Raw genomic sequence first — 21,064 nt, 5'->3', positions numbered from 1 at the left:
AAGTGGTCAAGATGAGACTTTTAATGATATCGATAACAATGTTATTTCACTTATTTATGAACAACTAATGATGAGTAGATACCGGTACACCAGAACTAAACACAGTCAGTCAATAAGAAAAAATTGTACAAATCCAGAATCAACAAATGTACCCCCTGGGTAGGTGAAATTTACACCCTGGGGGTAAATTTACCCCAGGTTGGGAACCCTTGCCCGAGAGGGATCTATCCTCTCGATGAAGTTCCTTCCTGACAGATATTTCCCTCTACATTCCTTCACCTCTCTATCTGCCCCCATTCAAACAGTTCAGGTAATAATCCAGGGATGGTCTCAGCCGCAGTCCTATTCAAACAGCTTGGCATTGTAAATTATTGTCACATACAGTACACAAATATATCATGGAAAACTTGGTGTTCTATCCAGATAAATCATCCATACATGATTACACTCAAACTATACGTGAGGGCGCCAGCTCGCTCGTAATATTTCCCTGTGGACCTGGGTCCTTGGAGTTGTGATTCAGTAAATTTACCCCCCCAGGTTGGGAACCCTTTCCGAGAGGGATCTATCCTCTCGATGAAGTTCCTTCCTGACAGATATTTCCCTCTACATTCCTTCACCTCTCTATCTGCCCCCCATTCAAACAGTTTGGGTAATAATCCAGGGATGGTCTCAGCCCTGTCCTATTCAAACAGCTTGGCATTGTAAATTATTGTCACATACAGTACACAAATATATCATGGAAAACTTGGTGTTCTATCCAGATAAATCATCCATACATGATTACACTCAAACTATACGTGAGGGCGCCAGCTCGCTTTTCCCTGTGTTTGATGCAATATTTCAGCACCCGGGGTTTGGAATGGACCTGGGTCCTTGGAGTTGTGAGGCATCGGCTCCACTAACTGCACCACTGTGCTGCTGCACAGAGAACTCTCCACATCTCAGCCAGTGTTGCCTCACCCGCTGGGTATTTTCAGAATTATTTGTTTTATTTGTAAACTAACAGTCTGCTATATGTCTGATGTTGTGGTTATTAAATGCTCAAAGAGACATTCTGCAAGAAGAAATGTTGGTGTTGTATGCCCTTTGGGGGAAAGACTGCCAAGCCATGCAAAATGATCTACAGTTTCCAATTCGAAACTGTCCGTGCAGATGTTCTTTGATGGGACTGATGACTGATTAGTGCCAGCAAAGGACTGATGAAGAATATTTATGGAGACTTGTGGAGAATGTTTGTTGTATTGTTAGCTCCAGACTATTGTAAGCTTCATGTTGGTAGTTAAAGGTTGTAGGTCCTTCTTTGAGAGTTTCACCACAGCACCGTCATCTGTCTACAAGAGTTTGATTTTGGTTGTTGATGTTAGTGTGAGGGTGAGAGGGTTAAGAAATTGTTGGATCTCTGAGGTTGACTGCTAATGTCCCATGGCAGGAGCTGCTGGGAGAGTAGAGGAGAGGATGGGTGTCAGTATACAACTGAGAAGGCAAGGAGCCCACAGGCAGATTAACTGGACCAGAGGCTAGCAGGTGATTGTGGAGGAGCCTTGCAATAGTGGGGAACTCGTTCAGAAACATCACCCTCAAGCAGAAGTCAAAAGCAGAGCTTTCGCCATCAGCTCAAAGGTGTGGGTTAGAGGAGTGGAGAAATCAAAGAGCTATCGTTATGTGGATAAAGACAAACACATCTCAGTGTTTGCTGACACAATTGAGATGGGGAGTTTTCTCCATGAAGCAAAGATGCTCTGGTCCAACCTCACATGGCTCAGTGGTGCAGAGATCTGAAGATGATGAGAAAATCATTGTTTACACACTGAGTGCTGAATCTGTGGAATTCTCTGCCACAGAAGGTAGTTGAGGCCAGTTCATTGGCTAAATTTAAGAGGGAGTTAGATGTGGCCCTTGTGGCTAAAGGGATCAGGGGGTATAGAGAGAAGGCAGGGATGGGATACTGAGTTGAATGATCAGCCATGATCATATCAAATGGCGGTGCTGGCTTGAAGGGCCGAATGGCCTACTTCTGCACCTATTTTCTATGTTTCTATGATAGCAGCCATCAGGACCCTCAACATGATGACCCACTGTGAACAGCATAAATGAGAATGATGGTGATCAGGGAAATCCCAGTGGGAGGGGAAAGGTAGATAAGATGGCTAATTTCAAGAGAGAGTTAAATAGAGCTCTTAAAGTTAGCGGAGTCAAAGGATGTAGGGAGAAGGCAGGAACAGGGCACTGATTGTGGATGATCAGCCATGATCACATTGAATGGTGGTTCTGACTCGAAGGGCTGAATGGCCTACTCCTGCACCTATTGTCTACTTGGGTTTATAAATACAGAAAAAAACATCACTTTAGAAATTTGTAAATGAGTGCTGGGACCTCAGCCGAGACATTGTGGAAAGTGTAGAGGGGATGTTTGTTAGGATATTAGCAGGGATAGCGATGGGGAGTGATTGGCGACACTACCACTAATCTTGAAACGGAAAAGGACACAAAGTGCTGGAGTAACTCAACAGGTCAGGCAGCATCCCTGGGGAACATGGATCGGTGATGGTTCGGGGTTGGGACCCTTCTTCAGACTGATCTTATAACAGGTGCTGAAATGAAGATGGAGTGTTTGGAAGATTTTTTGTGGATGTCAGATGTACTGTCTAGTGGGGCACCATTGCTGATGGTGCAGATTGGGGTTTAATCTTCCACCAATAATACTTCTGGCCACTCCACGGGGTCCTGGTGGACGAGCTGTTATTGAGGCATAAACCTTGAGCTGGAAGTTCAGAAACTGTTCACAGGGACAAACATGAATCTGCACCTTAAAGATATCTACAGGAACATTTGCCAGACGGGCATGGAAAGGCCAGAGTGAATCCTCGGAAAAATAACTGAGTAAACTTTCAGATTTATCACTGTCATAACACAGAAGGTTTCTCAGTCCCAGGTGGACATAAAGGATAGAGATGTACAACTTTTACATGCATGAGAGGGGAATATCATCCTCACTGGACTAGCCCTCCCAACAACAGCATTCCACTCAAATGATAATGATGAAATGGGGAGAAAGATACCTTCCTTCAGACTGATTCCAATCTACAACAAGTTACATAGACACAAACAAAATCCCTATTTGTTGAGGAACAATTTATTGCAAAGCTGAATTACAGTTTCTAAGTGAGATAATGCCTTGCGAATATTTCTCATGGGTTTTTCTTGTCAATTAAGACAGAATAATTAAAGAGCCCTCACTGACTGAACAGTCTGCACTCTGCTATTCTATCTCAATTGGCGTTACATTCTTAAAGATAGTGGAATAAATACTGACATTGAGGATTATTGTGTCTGAGAGTATTATGGAATTGAGATTAGTTTGTCTATGACTCGCCAAGTTTAAAGGAACTTGATGGTATATAAGGGACAAGGGGAAGGAAAGAATTCAAAAGATATTTTGTGGAAAGACGCCTTTCTTTCAAAGGTTTCCAAAATGCTTTTTTAAATCTAGTGGAAGGAACGGTATTTCCAATTAATATACAACTTTAAAAACCGCGTGGACAACCAGGAGTAGCGACTACACTGAAATTAAAAGCAGCAGTCTTCAGCATCATTGTGAAGACCAGCGGACTCGCGGTGAAGTGATCAGTTACTCGATGCTGTCTTCTGGCCACTTCATCTGATGGAGAAAGCTCCATTTTCCTCGCCGGGGGCTTCCATATCGCTCCAGCTCCAGTCCTGGCACCGCTGACCTCCAGCCAATGAGACCTTGCGTTGTCTGTGGAACAGCGGGAGACGGCCCCACCTACAGAAGCAAACACACACACACACATACAGATTTGCAACGAAACATATATAACTAAATAATGGTGGAGATGGGGTGAATATAATACTGGAAGGTGGAAATACAATCAAGCAGTTTGCAGGTACAATCGCAACGTTTAAGAAACATTTAGACAGGTACATGGATAGCTAGATAGATATAGATATAGATATGCCATTTATTGTCACTATACATGTACAATGAAATTAAAAGCTGCTCGTACTCAGTGCATACATATAATTTAGTACAAAAAACAAGAAACAGAAAAAAACAAAAACAGAATGGAGAAGGGGGGGGGGGGGGGGGGATAGGGGCACAATTCTGTGGCGCTATATACATATATACAGATGGAAGTCCGGGTTTGTTTAGAGGGATATGGGCCAAACCCAGGCAGGTGGGACTAGTGTAGAAGGGGCATGTTGCGTCCAAAGGGTCTGTCTCCACGCTGTGAATGGCTCCTATGACTCTAATAGTAAATGCTGGAAATGCTCAACAGGTTTGGCAGTATTTATGACGAAAGAAAGAACTGTAACATGTCACGCCGAGGACTTGTATGTAGAGAGCTGGGGAAGTGGGTGTGGTGTGGGGAAGACTAAAAGGGAAAGTTGGTCGGCAATAGGCAGGAGAAATAACATGACCATGGTGACAATGGCGCATTGGTGAAGGGGGGAGGTGAATGAGATGGTGTTAGGACAGAAAACAATGGGTCTGGAGCAGGTGTGAATGAGAATACTAAAAACCAAAGATCCTATATAGCTCTCTGCTATATAGCTCTGCTATATAGCTCTGCTATATAGCTCTGCTATATAGCTCTGCTATATAGCTCTGCTATATAGCTCTGCTATATAGCTCTGCTATATAGCTCTGCTATAGGATCTTTGCTAAAAACATCGCAGTGTGGTCAGGATCTGGACGTAATGTTGAACAAGGAAGGCTACATCAGACCCTCATTCCTGTAAACGTTACATCTTTAACCGTACCTGTATAAGCATCAAACCAGGTGAAGATTATTCTGTTCTTCTGTGAATTCTTCTTTTCCATTTACATCCCCCAGACATGTCCTTTGTTTGTTTGCCTATTACTGCTGCCTCTTGCCTTGCATCACCATCTATATTTGTCATTTAATTTCTCCTGCCCTCCATTCTAACACAGAACCTCCCTTTCCTCTTTTCTCCCCACACCTCCACTCTACCCCCCTTCCCCTCTGGGGATACTCAGCATTTGTGGAGAACAGAACGGTTAGCATCCTGGGTCAATTATCCATTGATGCTGCTTTAAATATGTTTGTAATATATAGATGTAATATATTTGGATAGAAATGTAAGTGAGCTGATTAGTATTTTGATAGATGACGATAAAGTTGTTGTGGAGAGTGAGGAAGTGGCAAAGGGATTGAGGAGGATATCGATCAGTTTGAAATTTGGGCAGAGAAATGACAGATGGAGTTAATTGCGGACAAGTGTGAAGTGTTGCAATTTGGGAGGTCAAATGTAAGAGCAAGTTATACAAGAAATGTTAGGATCCTAAGGAACGTTGTACAGAGGGATGTACAACTCCAGAGCTTGCTGAAAACGACAATATAGGTAGATAAGATAGTAAAGATGGAGTATGGTATATGTCCCTTCATAGATTGGGTTGTTGAGTATAACACCCAACCAGAGCTGGGCCCTGAACTGTTTTTCCCATGGGAACGATCAATGTGCCCCTGCAAATCTTCATGATCTTGGCTTTGCTGAACTGGCCTGTTCCGTTCATTTCTGTCTCCCCTTTGTGGGAATGTACTCACTCCCCTTGTTGGACCTCCGCAAGGGGAAGATGTTCCCAAGGAGCTCCATAATTATGTTCTAACAACCAGGAAAGAACGATCCTTAATGGGGGGGTGAAGGTGAGAAGGCCATGATCTGAGTGGGATTGAGAGATTTGTACAGAAGCACGGTGTGTGCCAGGTAACATGGGATCTTGTTTAACTGGAATTCAACAGAATGAAAGGCACTCCAACCTTGATGTACTTGCTGATTGGGGACGCTGGCCGAACCTTCAGGTGTTCGGGAGTAAGCAGTCTGCATTTATTTCTCAGCTTCTCCTGCTCAGCCTTAATCTGAAAGAAATGAAACGGCTCTTATTGTAATGGGCTTCTCATTCCCCATCCAGCTTTGACTTTGACTCAGTTACCCTTAGGGAGAATGTTAGCAGGTTGTCTAAGCACGTCTTCACTTTCCAGCTGAGGTCAAAGGATTGGCTTTGACAGCAAGGATGCTGTGGTAACTTGGCTGGGGCAGGTTCAAACTCCGATGGTTAAATCTCAGCTGCTGCCTGTGCTTGGAGGTCAGGGTGGAAAGGATGGACCTGGGCTTGCACAAGATGGACTGAGAAATGCAGAGGAATATGGTACATTTCCATGCTTGCGAGGGAGCACACAGGGGCCATTCAGCCCTTCATCTGCTCCACTGTCCATCGAGATCCTGATAACTCATGTGATAGAACCATTGAGAGTTACAGCATGGCAACACGCCATTCAGATCACCGAATACATACCTACCATCAACCACACTATATTACCTTGTACGGTGGGACATTTTTGTTCCTTCCCACATTCCCATCATCGCTCCCCAGATTCTACCCCTTTCTACACACTAGAGATCATTTACAGCAGCTAATTAACCTGATATCCAGCGCCTCTTTGGGATGTGGGAGGAAACCAGGACACCTGTATGAAATACACGCGGTCACAGGGAGAACATGCAAACTCCACCCAGGGTTAGAAGTTAGTGGCTTACACGCTGTCCCACTGTACTACGTCTTGGGTATCTCTTAAATCCCTGCTGAGGAAACACCTATCATTCATAATTATAGAATTTTTGACACTCTTAAAGCCCTGTCCCACGGTACGAGTTCATTCAGGAGTTCTCCCAAGTTTCGCCTGATTCGAACTTGGAGATTTACGGTCATGGCCACTCGTCGGTACTCGGGGCTCTCGTGGACATTTTTCAACATGTTGAAAAATCTTCACGAGTGTTCCCGAGCTTACCTGCCGCTAGCGAGTCTTCCCGAGTACCTGCCGTTAGCGTTACGAGCCGCTAAGAGACGACCCCGAGCTCCGACGTACCCGTTGCGTTCGTTCTACGTGCTTACCACGAGTTTGATTTTTTTTTTTAAACTCGGGAGAGCTCTTGAATGAACTCGTACAGTGGGACAGGGCCATTATTCAGATTATGCACGTTTGAGAAATGCTTCTCAACAACATTTCATGTCGTGATTTCACAGGATTTGTCAAGAATGGCCTTTTTTAAACTATCTGATGGAAATTCCTCGATGCACCATTTCAGCCAATTCTTGGGGGTTCTTCATGGCAGGCAGCATTAGTCTGTGGTTAGACACAAAATGCTGGAGTAACTCAGCGGGTTAGGCAGCATCTCTGGAGAAAAGGAATGGGTGACGTTTCGGGTTGAGACCCTTCTTCAGACTCAGACTTCTTCAGTCTGAAGAAGGGTCTCGACCTGAAACATCACCCAGTCCTTCTCTCCAGAGATGCTGCCTGTCCCACTGAGTTACTCCAGCTTTTTGTGTCTATCTTCAGTTTATACCAGCACCTGCAGTTCCTTCCTACACATTAGTCTGTGGTTTGTGGATCTAATGGGATGTTCCTCTTGCAGCTTCTTCCTGATGCCAGAGAGCCTTCTGGAGCCTTGTCACCTCCTTTCCCTCCTGATCCACAGTTTCCTGAACCCTGGCCCAACCTGGGATACCTCCCTCCACTTTAGTGCAAGGTGGTGAATGGGATCACATAGGCCTGGATCGAGTGGATATGGACAATATGTTTCCACTAGTGGGAGCGTTCTAGGACCACAGGCCATAGCTTCAGAATAAAAGAACATGCCTTTAGAAAGGAGATGGGAAGGAATTTCTTTAATCAGAGGGTGGTGAATCTGTGGAATTCATTGCTACAGACGGCTGTGGAGGCCGTCAATGGATATTTTTAAGGCGGAGCAAAGGGAGCGCTGTTGAGAGGGAAAGATAGATCAGCCATGATTGAATGGCGGAGTAGATGTGATGGGCCAAATGGCCCTGCTCCTAGAATGACCTTATGACTAAGACTGTGCTCTGAATGGGCAGGCTGAAATACGTCCGGGACTGAATAAATCTGGCAACTTTGAAAGTTCCAAACAGCAAACTGTTTACACGGCATAGGAAGTGAGGTCAAATGCTGTGGCTCCACAGTTTCCTCCACTCTGCCCCATTTTACAGGCCATTCCCTTCCATTGCTGGTGATTATAGTTGGGATTACCTGGTCGCGCTGGGTCACCAGGAAGCCCCATTTGTTGACCCATTTCTTGGCTGCCTCTGTCTCCAATCTGATTGAATTTGCCCTTTAACAAAGAATACGGCATTTAAGGTAGATGAAGCATGAAATTGTTTCATTCTGCTATGCAACTTGTTGGCCCAGATTTTACAGCTGACCTGCCAACATCAGCACAAAAGGGCTCCAAGTGTAGGGAACCCCTAAGCCACGAGGTAGCAGGCACTCACTGATACCTGATATCATGGGAGAGGGGTTGGGCTGGTTATCACAGGATTATCTCATCAATGTCCAAGGGAATTTTGCAGCCACTCGGATGAGGTGCAAGAGTCTTTCAGCCACTCACAAGAATAGCTGTGTGCTATTCTTATGCTACACTGACTCCCCTCCACTCCACCCCCCCCCCCCCCCCCCAAATCTTTGCACATCCCCAATCCTTTCCACTCGTCACTTTAATTTCATGTTTCATGTCTCTTGTGCTTTATGAATGTTGGCAGATCAATTTCCCTCCTGGGATAAATAAAGTCCTATCGTATCATGAGCCTCTCCCAAGAGTTTGATGACATAAACACTTTTTCAGATAGTCCTTTAACATAATGGCCTAAAAAGGCCCAACAGAGGATGTACTTCCTGCGGCAGCTGAGGAAACGCAATCTGCCACAGGCAATGATGGTCCAATTCTATACTGCTATCGTAAAGTCTGTCCTCACCTTCTCTATCATGGTCTGGTTTGGCTCAGCCACCAAGCACGACACCTGGAGGCTGCAGTGAATCGTTCGATCAGCTGAGAAGGTTATTGGCTGCAACCTTCCCTCCATTGACGATCTGTACACTGCAAGGGCCAGGAAGCGAGCGGGTAAGATCATCACTGACCCCTCCTACACTGGCCACAAACTCTTTGAATCACTTCCCTCTGGAAGGCGACTCCGGACGGTCAAAGTCACCACAGCCAGACATAAAAACAGCTTTTTTTTTTTTTTCCACGAGTAGTAGCTCTACTCAACAGCCAAAAATCTGTAGCCTCCATTTGCTCTGGTATTTTATTTAATAGTAAGATTGAACGAGTACTTACCAGTACGAAGTTTGATCTGTATTTTATGAGGAGTTACGATGAGGGATTACGTGAAGAACCCACCCAGCGCGCAGGCGCGGCATACTTCCAAGCAGCGGTGTGGAATCACAGATAGACACTAGTTGAAGTAAAGATAGTAAAGACGAACGAGACATCAGTCCGAATTTGATCTATATAATGAGGGTGGGAGCGGAGGGCACGTAATCCCTCATCGTAACTCCTCATAAAATACAGATCAAACTTCGTACTGGTAAGTACTCGTTTAATCTTACTATTTTACTTCGGAGTCACGTGAGTGACTACGTGAAGACTTCAAAGGTCTGTGATTTCAAACCGTGTAACAGTTATATCACTCACTGCCGAAAGATCATCGAGGGAGGAAGTGGTATCTAAAGACCAACAAGTTTGTTTAGTTATAAAAGAAATGTTTATTAACTACAACAAAAATAGCTCCCCTGGGCTTTTAAATCATAACTTTGCGGTTTCTAAAATGCTTTCCGCAAAGACGTCCTGTTCCATCAGCGGTTTCCTGTAGAATTTTTGGAATGTCGATTCCCTTGACCATCCCGCTGCTCTGAGGATGTGGTCTAGGGGAACCTGCATCCTATCCGCCGCTGAGGTGGACGCTGCCCTGGTTGAATGGGATTTAAAAACATCTGTGTTAATCCCTGCCATGTTAAGGACCTGTTTCAACCATCTGGATAAAGTCTGGCTGGTAACCCGTCCAAAAGGCTTTTTGTGGCTAACCCATAAGGCTTTTTCTCTCCCTCTAATAGTTTGGGTAGTGTCTAAATAATGATGAAGGTGGGTCACCACACACAGCCTAGGTTCTGGAGGGTATGCCCGGAAGATCAACGGGGAGTTGGATGTACCTGGTCTGCTTTGTTTTACCAACCCCGGCATGGTGAAAGTAATGGTATCTGGGGTGGTCACCATGTAGTTCAGATTTAGCTGATGGAGCGACTGAACCCTTTGAGCTGAGACAAGCGCCATGAGCATAAGGGTCTTATAAGTGGACTGTTCCAGGCTCAGGGATCCCACCGGTGGCCAACCTCGAAGGTGTGTCAGAACTACACTCACATCCCACATATGGGTGTATCTAGGTGTAGGGGGTTTGGTGTTAAAGATCCCCTTAAGGAGTTTGATGACCAGAGGGTGGGATCCCACACTATGCTGTCCTATCGGCATGAGGTATGCGGACAGTGCGCTCCGAGCTGTATTGATGGCACTGTAGCTCATCTTGAGGTCATGGTGCAGGTGGGCCAGGAACTCCAGCACATCCGAGATCGAAGCCGTCTTGTAGGATGTCCCTGCTTCCAGACAGTACTGTTCCCATTTCCTGATGTAGGTCAGGTACTGTTTTTTGGTGGAAACTCGCAGGGATGCCGACATGGTGGTGATTGTTCTCTCTGATAACCCCAATCCCCGGTAAGGTCTGTTCAAAATCTGGAAACCAGGAGGTTCAATTTTTGGTGGCATGGATGGCTAATGCCAGTTACCGGGTGAGTCAATAATTGGGGGTGGTTATGAAGGACCATAGGTGTCTCTACCACCATGTCGTGGAACATTGGGAACCATGGTTGGGTAGGCCAGTCGGGCACGACCAGAATGCCAGAGGCTGAGTCTGCCTGAATTTTCTGGAGTACCCGACTGATGAGGCAGAAGGGAGGGAAAGTATAGAAAAAGAAATTTCCCCAATCCAGCGTGAAGGCATCTACCGCTGCTGCCTCTGGGTCTGGTTCCCAAGCCACATACATGGGTAGTTGTGATTTAACCTAGACGCAAACAAAAATCTATATCTGGCGTACCATATTGCTTGACAATTTTAGCAAATAATTTTGGGTCCAACATCCATTCGATGTTGTCGTTGAATTTTCGTGACCTGGTGTCCGCCACTAAATTTAGCTTGCCTGGTAAATAGGCAGCTGATAGCCAAATATGTCTCTCGACACACCATTGCCAGATTATAGCAGTTAATTTGTCGCATGATACTGATTTTATGCCACCCATGTGCTGGATATAAGATACCGCCGTAGTGTTGTCGATCATAATCCTAACATGCACGTGCCGCATATCAGATGCATATGCTTTTAGCCCATAAAAGGCGGCGAGCATTTCCAAGAAGTTAATGCCCAGTGATTGTAGTAGCGATGCCTCTGAGTTAGTCCATCTGCCACCTGTGCTGTCTATGGAGTTAGTAGCTCCCCAGCCTAAAGCACTGGCATCCGTTGCAATGGTTATGTTAGGATTGGTTACGGCGATAGGACTGTGACTGTGCCAAATATTATCAACCCACCACTGAAGTTCTGATTTGGCTTCAGCGGGTAATTCCATTTTGCGATCATAATGCCCCCTATTAAGGCGTAATGCATGAGTCCTTGCTCTTTGTAAATTTTGATAATGCAAGGGCCCATGTTGGGCAGCCGGGAATGCTGCTACTATAGAGCCAATAACTCTGGCTACATGCCGTATCCTAGGTTGCGGTGTAGCAATTAAATGGTTACAAGCTTCGATGAGTGAAACTTTTTTGTCTCTGGGCAGAGTGACAGTCATGTGAATAGTGTCAATAGTGAAGCCTAGGTAATCCATGTTAGTAGTAGGCTCCAATATTGATTTATCTGGGTGAAGGATGAATCCCAAAGTTTCAAGGAGTTGTTTAGTGGCTAAAACTCCTGCGACAGCTTGTTCCCTTGTTCTCCCTAATATGAGAACATCGTCCAGATAGGCCACGACTAAATGTTTTAGTTCTCTCAATTTTTTCATGGCCACTTTGAGAATTTTTGTAAATAGTCTGGGAGCTGTCGTTAAACCATTGGGCAAGGCTCGGTACTGCCATAGCTGGCCCATCCAGATAAATTTCAGATATTTATAATAATCTTTATGAATGGGTACCAAATAGTAAGCATCTTTGATATCTATGCTTGCCATGTAGTATCCCTTGGAGATCAGTTGTCTGGCAGTGACAAATGTCTCCATTTTGAAATGTTGATACTCAACAGACTGATTAAGTGACGTCAGATCAATAATAATGCGACATCCACCATCTTTTTTGGATTTGAGAAAAATATTTGATACAAATTCTTGCGGCTCGTGTGTGGTCATTTCTATGATGCCTTTAGCCACGAGCCGATCAAGTTCAGCTTGTCCTTCTACCTTCTCAACTGCTGAGGGAAGGAATACCCTTTGGGGCATGTGCTGAACTGGCGGTTCTATGCCTGGTTTGAATTCAATTTTGTATCCACTAATACTGTTGAGTATAAACTTATTGTTAGTAAGGGAGCACCAAACATGCTTGAAGAACCTCAAACGTCCTCCTGTTAATACAACACCCTTTGTCTGTGTATGTTGACAGGAACCAGACCCACCTACCTCCATGTTTATTTGTGGGGCCGTTTTCGGTAGGTTTGGCCCAAGGTTGTCCGTGTTGGTGCTGCGGTGGGGCGGCGCATCTTCCCACGGCTCCGCCCTGGGCCCCGCTCTAAAAAAGAGCTCTGGGGGTAGTGGGAGGCGGTCACCAGGCTTTCACCAGCTCGGTACCTGCTGGTGGCTGCCGAGGCATGCTGCCAACTGGGTGTCTTCACCCTGCTCGGTCCTGGCCCTGCCCTCATGAGGCCTACTGGTTTGGCCGCCTCTTCCAACTCCTTCAGTCTTTTGGCCAGATCTGCACCAAATAGCAGCGCCGCTTGTTCGGGCGCTGGAGCTTTGCAGAGGCCTGCGTATGTTGGGTTGAGGGCAGGCCTGATGTTGTCCCGCCGTAGGCTATTGAGCTCATAGGTGGTGCTGCACATCAGTGCGAGAGCATCCTGCTGGGGTATGGTTAGGTCTTCATTCCCAACGGACCGAGCAAAGGCGGTGATGGCTGCTGAGTGGAGCTTCAGGACTCGCTGCATCTTGACTTCGTGAGCCCTGATCTGCTGCCCCAGCTGGTTCCATATCTGCCCATTGACCGTTTTGACCCTCAGCGCCTCGCAATTCTCTGGCGCTGTGTACGTGTCAAGGGCCTGCTGGACGGCCTTGTCCTGCAGCGGGTTGTTGGACAGCCTGTTTATGCTGGCCGCCATTCTGGGTGGCAATACCATCCCAGTCGTTGGGGGCGCTGCGTATCGGCCCACTACACCCAGTAGCTCTTCTTCTAGCACGCCCGGCATGCTGATGGTATCCTCCGCCTGCCCTTGGGATAGGCCAGCCCAGTCCTGGCCTCCCTTACTGCCCTCGAACATAGAGGGTACAGAAGGGTGTGGAGAGGAGGAGGCCAAAGCCCGTCCTCCTGGGAGATGCCTAGCCTGCATCTCCTCATCAATCATGCGCTCTAGGAGCTGCCTCATGCAGCTGATCCGAGCGTCTCCCCTTTTCGGTGGTGGAGAGTGTTCCCGTTCCTCCGAATCGGAGGACACCGGCCGGTCGGTTTTATGAGTGGCTTTCCTCCCTGTGCGGGGCGTCGATATCTGCAGCACAGGGGGCGGCTCGGTGTCGGGTGAGCGGGAGCGTTGAAAAGGCTCCTCCGCTGCGAGAGGCTGCCGTCCAGCTATGGACCCCTCCTCGGGTGGAGTTGGGCAGGCAGTCCTCCTGGCTGGTCGCTTTCGAGAGGCCATAATTCTCCCTGGAGCGACTCTGTAATACAAAAAAGGCACTTACCAGAGGTCTTGTCTTTATGCTGCAGCTGGAGAGCCTGGCTCCAGCTGCTGCCGCTGTTGCACTGCTGACGTAATGCCGCGCCTGCGCGCTGGGTGGGTTCTTCACGTAGTCACTCACGTGACTCCGAAGTAAAATTCACATGTTTAAACTATAATGTTTTATTTTTAATGTTTTATATTTTATTCTTGATTGTTTACTGTATATCGTGTTGTTACTTGTGAGCGGAGCACCAAGGCAAATTCCTTGTATGTAAACAAACTTATTTAAATTCAAATTCAAAATGTCCTTCTAACTCTTCAAGTTTTAAGCCAGAAATGTTTCCTTTTAGGTTTCTAATGTATTTGAAGATGCTTTGTGTTTCTTTTCTTGATATTCTTAAAGTTTGATTGCATTTAGTGGCAACGTTTTTGCGAGCCAAGGTGAAGATTGGGTGATACCCAGTCGATCAACTTTGGTGACCACACTGTCGTTAGTAAATGTGATTGGTTTTATGCAGAAGATTGACACTAAATGCTGGAGTAACTCAGCGGGACAGGCAGCATCTCTGGAGAGAAGGAAATGGGTTTCTCTTCAGAGATGCTGTTTGTCCTGCTGAGTTGCTGCAGCTTTTTGTGTCTATCTTCAGTGTAAGCAGGCATCTGTAGTTCCTTCCGACACATTGGTTTTATGCATGTGATCTGCATTTAACCATCCTCCATTCACTGCATCTTCAGGAGAAATTACCCTGCCATTGCTGGGAGATGCGTTTCCCATTTCCTTTGCTCTTTAAGGGCCTGTCCCACTGTACAAGGTAATTCAAGAGTTCTCCCGAGTTTTCCCCTGATTCGAACTCGGAGAATGTCCGTAGCGGGTCCGTAGGAGTTTGTGGATGTCTCGTAGCGGCTCGTACGAGTAACGGTAGGTACTCGGGAAATCCGGTAAACTCGTGACGTTTTTTCAACACTGTGAAAAATGTCCACGAGTAAAAAAATACACGTGATGAATTACTCGTACGAGCCGCTACGAGACATCCACGAACTCCTACGGACCCGCTAATGACATTCTCCGAGTTTGAATCAGGGGAAAACTTGGGAGAACTCTTGAATTACCTTGTACAGTGGGACAGGCCCTCTAAACGAGTAAAGTCAAGAGTGTTTTATTGTCATATGTTCCAGATAGAACAATGACATTCTTATTTGCTGCAGAACAACAGAATATGTAACCATAATAAATAATATAACAAAAACTCAGAAAAAAAGAACAAACAATAACAGTTCAATAATAATAATAATAATAATAAGTCTATTGTAGTTCAGAGCTTATGAGGTTGTAGTGTTTAATAGTAAGATTAAACAAGTTTATCAGTTTGAAGTTTGATCTTTATTTTATGAGGAGTTACGATGAGGGATTACGTGAAGACCCTGCCAGCACGCGTGCACGACATTCTTCAAAGCAGCGGTGTGGAATCACAGAAAATAGTAATTGAAGTAAACATAGTAAAGACAAGGAGAACTAAGATACCAGTTGACCTTTATAATTGAGGGCAGGAGCAGAGGGCACGTAATCCCTCATCGTAACTCCTCATAAAATAAAGATCAAACTTCAAACTGGTAAGTTCTCGTTTAATCTTACTATTTTACTTCGGAGTCACGTGAGTGACTACGTGAAGATTTTAAAGCTCTGTGATTTCAAGCCGTGGAACAGTCCATGCTTCACTCACTGCCGAAGTCATTCAAGGGAGGAAGTATGTTATTGTATTCAGACATGCATCCAATTCAGGCAATAACAATTTATTTTAACAAAATAATCCTCCCTAGGGCTAAATATATTGCAGAATTCAAACTTGATTCTGCAATACTGCAGGTTTGGTTCCCGGCTTATTATAAAGAATTGGAAGGTCTTTCTCTTGACCATCCTGCTGTAGCCAGGATATGGTCCATAGGCACTTCCTTGTCTCTAGCTGCCGGTGTTGCTGTTGCCCATGTGGATAGAAACTTAAGATGTCAGTATCCACCCCAGCAGCTCCCAAGCCTGTCTGAGCCATCTAGCGATGGTTAGTGCTGATACCCGGCCATTAGGCTGTTTGTGGCTGCCCATAGTGCTAATTTATTTCCTCTTATGTTTTAGTAGTTTCAAGGTATAATAGAAGGTGTGTCATTACACATAGTCGGGTGACAGTTGGGTATATCTGGAATTCCAAATTTTGTCCTGATGATCATGGTCTATCTTGTTTAACAAGCTCTAATATGCAAATTTATCTTTTCTGGAGATGCCATCATTTATCCCAGTCTCAGTTTATGTAGAAACTGGACCCCTAGAGCTGAGACCAGTGCTATCAGCAGACAGATCCCATGGAGAGTTGTCGTGGCGCCGTTTAGAGGGAGTCGGGTTTAAAACGACTAGGCTATTCAAATCAAGCTTGTTCAGCCTACTTAGTTTGCTGACGAAAAATCGCTTGGAGGTTTGTTTGCTGGAGCTATTTTTACATTTTATGGGTTTATTTAATTATTATAGTAGGTTAAATATTATCCTCTAAACCCGCGACCGCCGACAACGGGCCAGATCTCATGCAGGTGACAACGGAAGGTAGGTTGTTTATTTTTACATTAAAAAGCGCTTCTTAAGAACCAGCGCGTTTCACAGGATCCCACTCAAAAGCTGATCTAAATGGCCATTAATTTACAGCAATTGAACACTAAATTCCTTCCATTTGGCCTTTAAATTAATGTAAATAAGATTTAAAAATCATGTTTTATTGTGAATTCTTTGTGAATGTTATTTGGACACTTAGGCTATTTAAAAATGTTAAACTTTTCTTAAGAAATGGATAGATGTTTAGATCTAGTAATTGAAGTTTGGAATTAGCTACAATTGGGTAACTAAGTAATTATATGCTTTAATTTCAGGTCATCCAAGTAAGATTGTTTTATATTTGTTTCAGAAAGCTTCAATCTAAGATAACTGAAAATTTCATTCAGTTCTCTTAATTTTTAAGAAAGTTATGGGCTTTTGACTGTCCACGATCACAGCTTTTTTTGTTATGTCCATAGAAAATCAATAGGGAACATGATGCTAATTTCCGAGTATGAAAATGGCCATAACTTTTTTGATACTTGAGATATGAAAGTGAATTAGGTGTTAAATTAAACTTCTTTTTATGCTTTATCTGATGGGATAAATTGCAGACTTGATTTTTAAAATCTCAAAATGTTGTAACGTTGCTACAAAATGCACAGTGCCATTCAACAAGACTGCACCAACACATAGACTCGAGGCACTGGGACCACCATTGTCTCCATGTTCCCCTCGAGCCAGGTACCATTGGTTGTGAGGTTAAATCCTGGAATTCCCAATCCACCCTGGTAATCCTTTGTGGCAGTCCAAGACCAATTCCTCAAGGGAAATAACATCCCATGAAAGCATGAACACAGAAGAAAAAGCCAGAAGAAGGGTCTCGACCCGAAACGTCACCCATTCCTTCTCTCCGGAGATGCTGCCTGTCCCGCTGAGTTACTCCAGCTTTTTGTGTCTATCTTCAGCATCTGCAGTTCCTTCTTACACAAAAAAAGCCAGTCTTCTTATACTTCTTACTTCTTACACTTTACCAGTTCCCATCCACCAATACTCTCATCCATCTGGCTGAATATATTCCCAACTTGAGCAACTCCTTTCAACGCTGTGGCCTTCAGCGCTTGCATGGGTCCAGCCATGTCTGTCTTTTCATTTAACTATGTTTAGTCCTTGTTCCAAATCTATTCTGGTTCCACTCCCCAAAACTTTTTTCTGTTATGATACAATAGAACTTCATTAATCTCAGGAGGGAAATGGATCAATTAGTATTGAAGCTGCCTCCTGCGCCCATGCAGAACTTATCCCATTCATCTCCTTCACCACACTTACTTCCATCTGCCCTCAAATTCACTTGGACTATATCTGACACTTCTCTTCCTTTTCTGGATCTCTTTGTCTCATGTCAGGAGATAAACTATCCACTGACATTGATTACAAACCCAGGGAGACCCACAGCTACCTTGATTACCTTCTTCCCACCTTGTCTTTGTATGCATGCCACCCCCTCTCTCTCAGGTTGTCAGTCTCTGTCACAACTGCCCTTACCGTGAGGCATTCCATTTCAGGGCATCTGAAATGTCCTCCTTTTTCAGTAACCAGACTTCACTTCTACAATGTTTGATTCAGCATTCTCTTGTACAGCCTTCCTTTTCCAAACTTCTGTTCTCACCCACCTCCCTCCAAACACGAACTGTGATAGAGTTCTCTCCTCATCCTCTCCTTTCATCCACCTAGCCTCCGCATCCAGCTCATCATCAAACAATCAATCAAATACTTTATTGTCACTCAAAAATACACCAACAAATGCAGATCTGAACGAAATGTCATTGCATCTGGCTCACCGTGCAACATAAAATAACAAAAGGATAAAATAGATAAAAAGATAAAATAGATAACAGTGGCGGCACATTATATGGGATTCAAGAGTCTGAATTCAAGAGTCTGATGGCTCGGGGAAAGAAGCTGTTGCAGAACCTGGCCGTCCTGCTCCTTATACTGCGATACCTTTTGCCCAAGGGCAGCAGAGTGAACAGTCCATGTGATGGAGATGTGTGGGGTCTTTCAACCCCCCTCGACTCCGTTCAAGGACCCAAGCAATCGTTCCAGGTGCGACAGAGGTTTACCTGCATCTCTTCCAACCTCATCTATTGCGTCCGCTGCTCTAGATGTCAGCAGATCTATATCGGTGAGACCAAGCGGAGGTTGGGCGATCGTTTCGCCGAACACCTCCGCTCGGTCCGCAATAACCAAGCTGACCTCCCGGTGGCTCAGCACTTCAACTCCCCCTCCCACTCCGCCTCCGACCTCTCTGTCCTGGGTCTCCTCCATGGCCACAGCGAGCAGCACCGAAAATTGGAGGAACAGCACCTCATATTCCGTTTGGGGAGTCTGCACCCCGGGGGCATGAACATCGAATTCTCCCAATTTTGTTAGTCCTTGCTGTCTCCTCCCCTTCCTCAGCCCCCCTGCTGTCTCCTCCCATCCCCCAGCCTTCTGGCTACTCCTCCTTTTCCCTTTCTTGTCCCCCCCCCCCCCCCCCCCCGATCAGTCTGAAGAAGGGGTTCGGCCCGAAACGTTTCCTATTTCCTTTCGCTCCATAGATGCTGCTGCACCCGCTGAGTTTCTCCAGCTTTTTTTGTGTAACCTGCGATGGGATCCATCCACGTCTCCCCCTCCCCACCCTTTTCTGCTTTCTTCAGTGACCACTCTCTCTCTCTCTCTCTCTCTCTCTGGTTCACTCATCCCTTCCCACCTCCCTCCTCCCTGACTCCTGACACTTCCCCCGGCAACCTCGGGAAGGGGCAACACCTGTTATAGAGAGACATGGGCCAAACGCAGGTGGGTGGGACTACTAGTGTAGATGGGGCACGTTGATCATCGTGGGCAGGTTGGGGCCGAAGGGGGCTGTATGACCCTCCTTCCTCACCACCATTTGCGGACACGAAGAGCCCTGCAGGGTTGCACCATCGTCCACCTGGTCTACTGGACCGAGATTGGCAAGACCAAGCACAGACTCGACATTTATGCTCTGTCCACAATGGCCATGCCGAGCTCCCAGATGCATGTCATTTCAACTCCACCTCCCATTCCCCCCACCCACTTCTCTCTGTCCTTGACTTTCCCCACTGGCAAAGTGACAGCAACTAGGCGAGCAATACCTGAAATTCCACCTGTGTGGTCCACAACACATTGAATTTGCCAAAAGAATAGACACAAAAAGCTGGAGTTAACTCAGCGGGACAGGCGGCATCTCTGGAGGTGAGACCCTTCTCTCCAGCGATGCTGCCTGTCTGTCCCCGCTGAGTTAACTCCAGCATTTTGTGTCTCTCTTCGATGCAAGAATACATGATTGTCCCTCAACTCGTTGCTGCTGTTCCTGGGGACACGACTACCTCTGGCAGTGGGCAGCATTTACCATCCCCGGAGACACGTACAGGTAGACAACAATGCTGGAGAAACTCAGCGGGTGCAGCAGCATCTATGGAGCGAAGGAAATAGGCAACGTTTCGGGACGAAACGTTGCCTATTTCCTTCGCTCCATAGATGCTGCTGCACCCGCTGAGTTTCTCCAGCATTTTTGTCTACGTTCGATTTTCCAGCATCTGCAATTTCCTTCTTAAACACACGGTGTTTCACCGCCTCGGAGCCAGCGATAGATATCTGCATCCAAGCCCGGGATACAGTGCATGCAACGCCGGCCAACCCCACATCCAACCCCCCCGGCTCCGCAACGTTACCACATCGTGTCCGCAGCCACGAAGTTGTACAGCTTCATGTCGGTGGCCGTCTTGCTGGCAGCCATCCCGCCCCGGTCCCCGGTCTCCGGTCCCCGGTCCCCGGTCTCCGCCCGCGGCCCCGGCGGCTTCACTTCACCAACAATCGCCCATTGTTCCGCCCCGTGTCCCGGCAACGCGACGCCGTCCCGCCCCCACTGACCGGGGCACAGAGCAGTGACGCCTGCCACACACACACACACACACACACCCCTAACACATCCCCAACACTGGCCCCTATACACCCCATACACTAATCCCCCCCCCCCCCCCCCCCCCCACACACCCCTCTACTGCAACCCCTCCCCACACTCCACCCCCCACACTCCCCCCTATGCTTCTCCCACATTACCCCCTCCCCACCCTCCCCCCTATGCTTCCCCCTACACTCCCCCACTACCCCCCCCCCTGCACCCCCTCCCCACACTCCCCCCTATGCTTTCCCCCTACCCCCCCCCATACACTATCCCCCACACCCCCATACACTACCCCCCACACTCCCCCACACCTCCCCACTACACTATCCCACACCCCCCATACACTACCCCCCAACACTCCCCCACACCTCCCCACTCCACCTACCCCCTCCCCCCCCCCATACTCCCCCCTACACTCCCCCCAACACTCGCCTGAGTAGCAATGTTACAAAATTTTGAGATTTAAAAAGTCAAGTCTGTAATTTATCCCATCGGATAAAGCATAAAAAGAAGTTTAATTTGACACCTAATTCATTTTCATATCTTCAGTATTAAAAAAGTTATGCCTATTTTCATACTCGGAAATTCCCATCCATTGCTTTTCCATTGACTTAACTCAAAAGCAGTGATCGAGGACAGTCAAAAGCCCATAACTTTCTTAAAAATTAAGAGAACTGACATAAATTTTCAGTTATTGTAGATTGAAGCATTCTGAAACAAATATGAAACAATCTT

At 46.2% G+C, this 21,064-nt stretch overlaps 1 protein-coding gene across 1 annotated transcript; it reads right to left on the bottom strand.

Annotated features, from left to right (window-relative positions):
- Positions 1-560: 560 nt before the first annotated feature.
- On the bottom strand, positions 561-20,256 carry LOC129707199 (uncharacterized protein C20orf85-like). The gene is made up of 4 exons (XM_055652024.1): positions 20,097-20,256; positions 8,091-8,172; positions 5,805-5,903; positions 561-3,787 (listed from the first exon to the last, which is right to left on the bottom strand). The coding sequence occupies exons 1-4, from the start codon at positions 20,159-20,161 to the stop codon at positions 3,632-3,634; spliced, it is 402 nt and encodes a 133-aa protein (XP_055507999.1). The 5' UTR covers positions 20,162-20,256; the 3' UTR covers positions 561-3,631.
- Positions 20,257-21,064: the final 808 nt, after the last annotated feature.

The sequence above is a fragment of the Leucoraja erinacea genome, chromosome 21 (genome assembly GCF_028641065.1).
Source record: "Leucoraja erinacea ecotype New England chromosome 21, Leri_hhj_1, whole genome shotgun sequence".
NCBI lineage: Eukaryota > Metazoa > Chordata > Chondrichthyes > Rajiformes > Rajidae > Leucoraja > Leucoraja erinaceus.
Note: the sequence above shows the minus strand (reverse complement) of the source record. Positions and strands in the feature narration are given on the sequence as shown.

Excerpts from the sequence above, each read along its gene's own strand:
- LOC129707199 (XM_055652024.1), bottom strand. The coding sequence starts at position 20,161 with ATGGCTGCCAGCAAGACGGCCACCGACATGAAGCTGTACAACTTCGTG. Across the intron at positions 5,904-8,090 it reads TGGTGACCCAGCGCGACCAG|ATTAAGGCTGAGCAGGAGAA; the intron begins GTAATCCCAACT and ends CATTTCTTTCAG. Across the intron at positions 3,788-5,804 it reads CAATCAGCAAGTACATCAAG|GTGGGGCCGTCTCCCGCTGT; the intron begins GTTGGAGTGCCT and ends TTGCTTCTGTAG.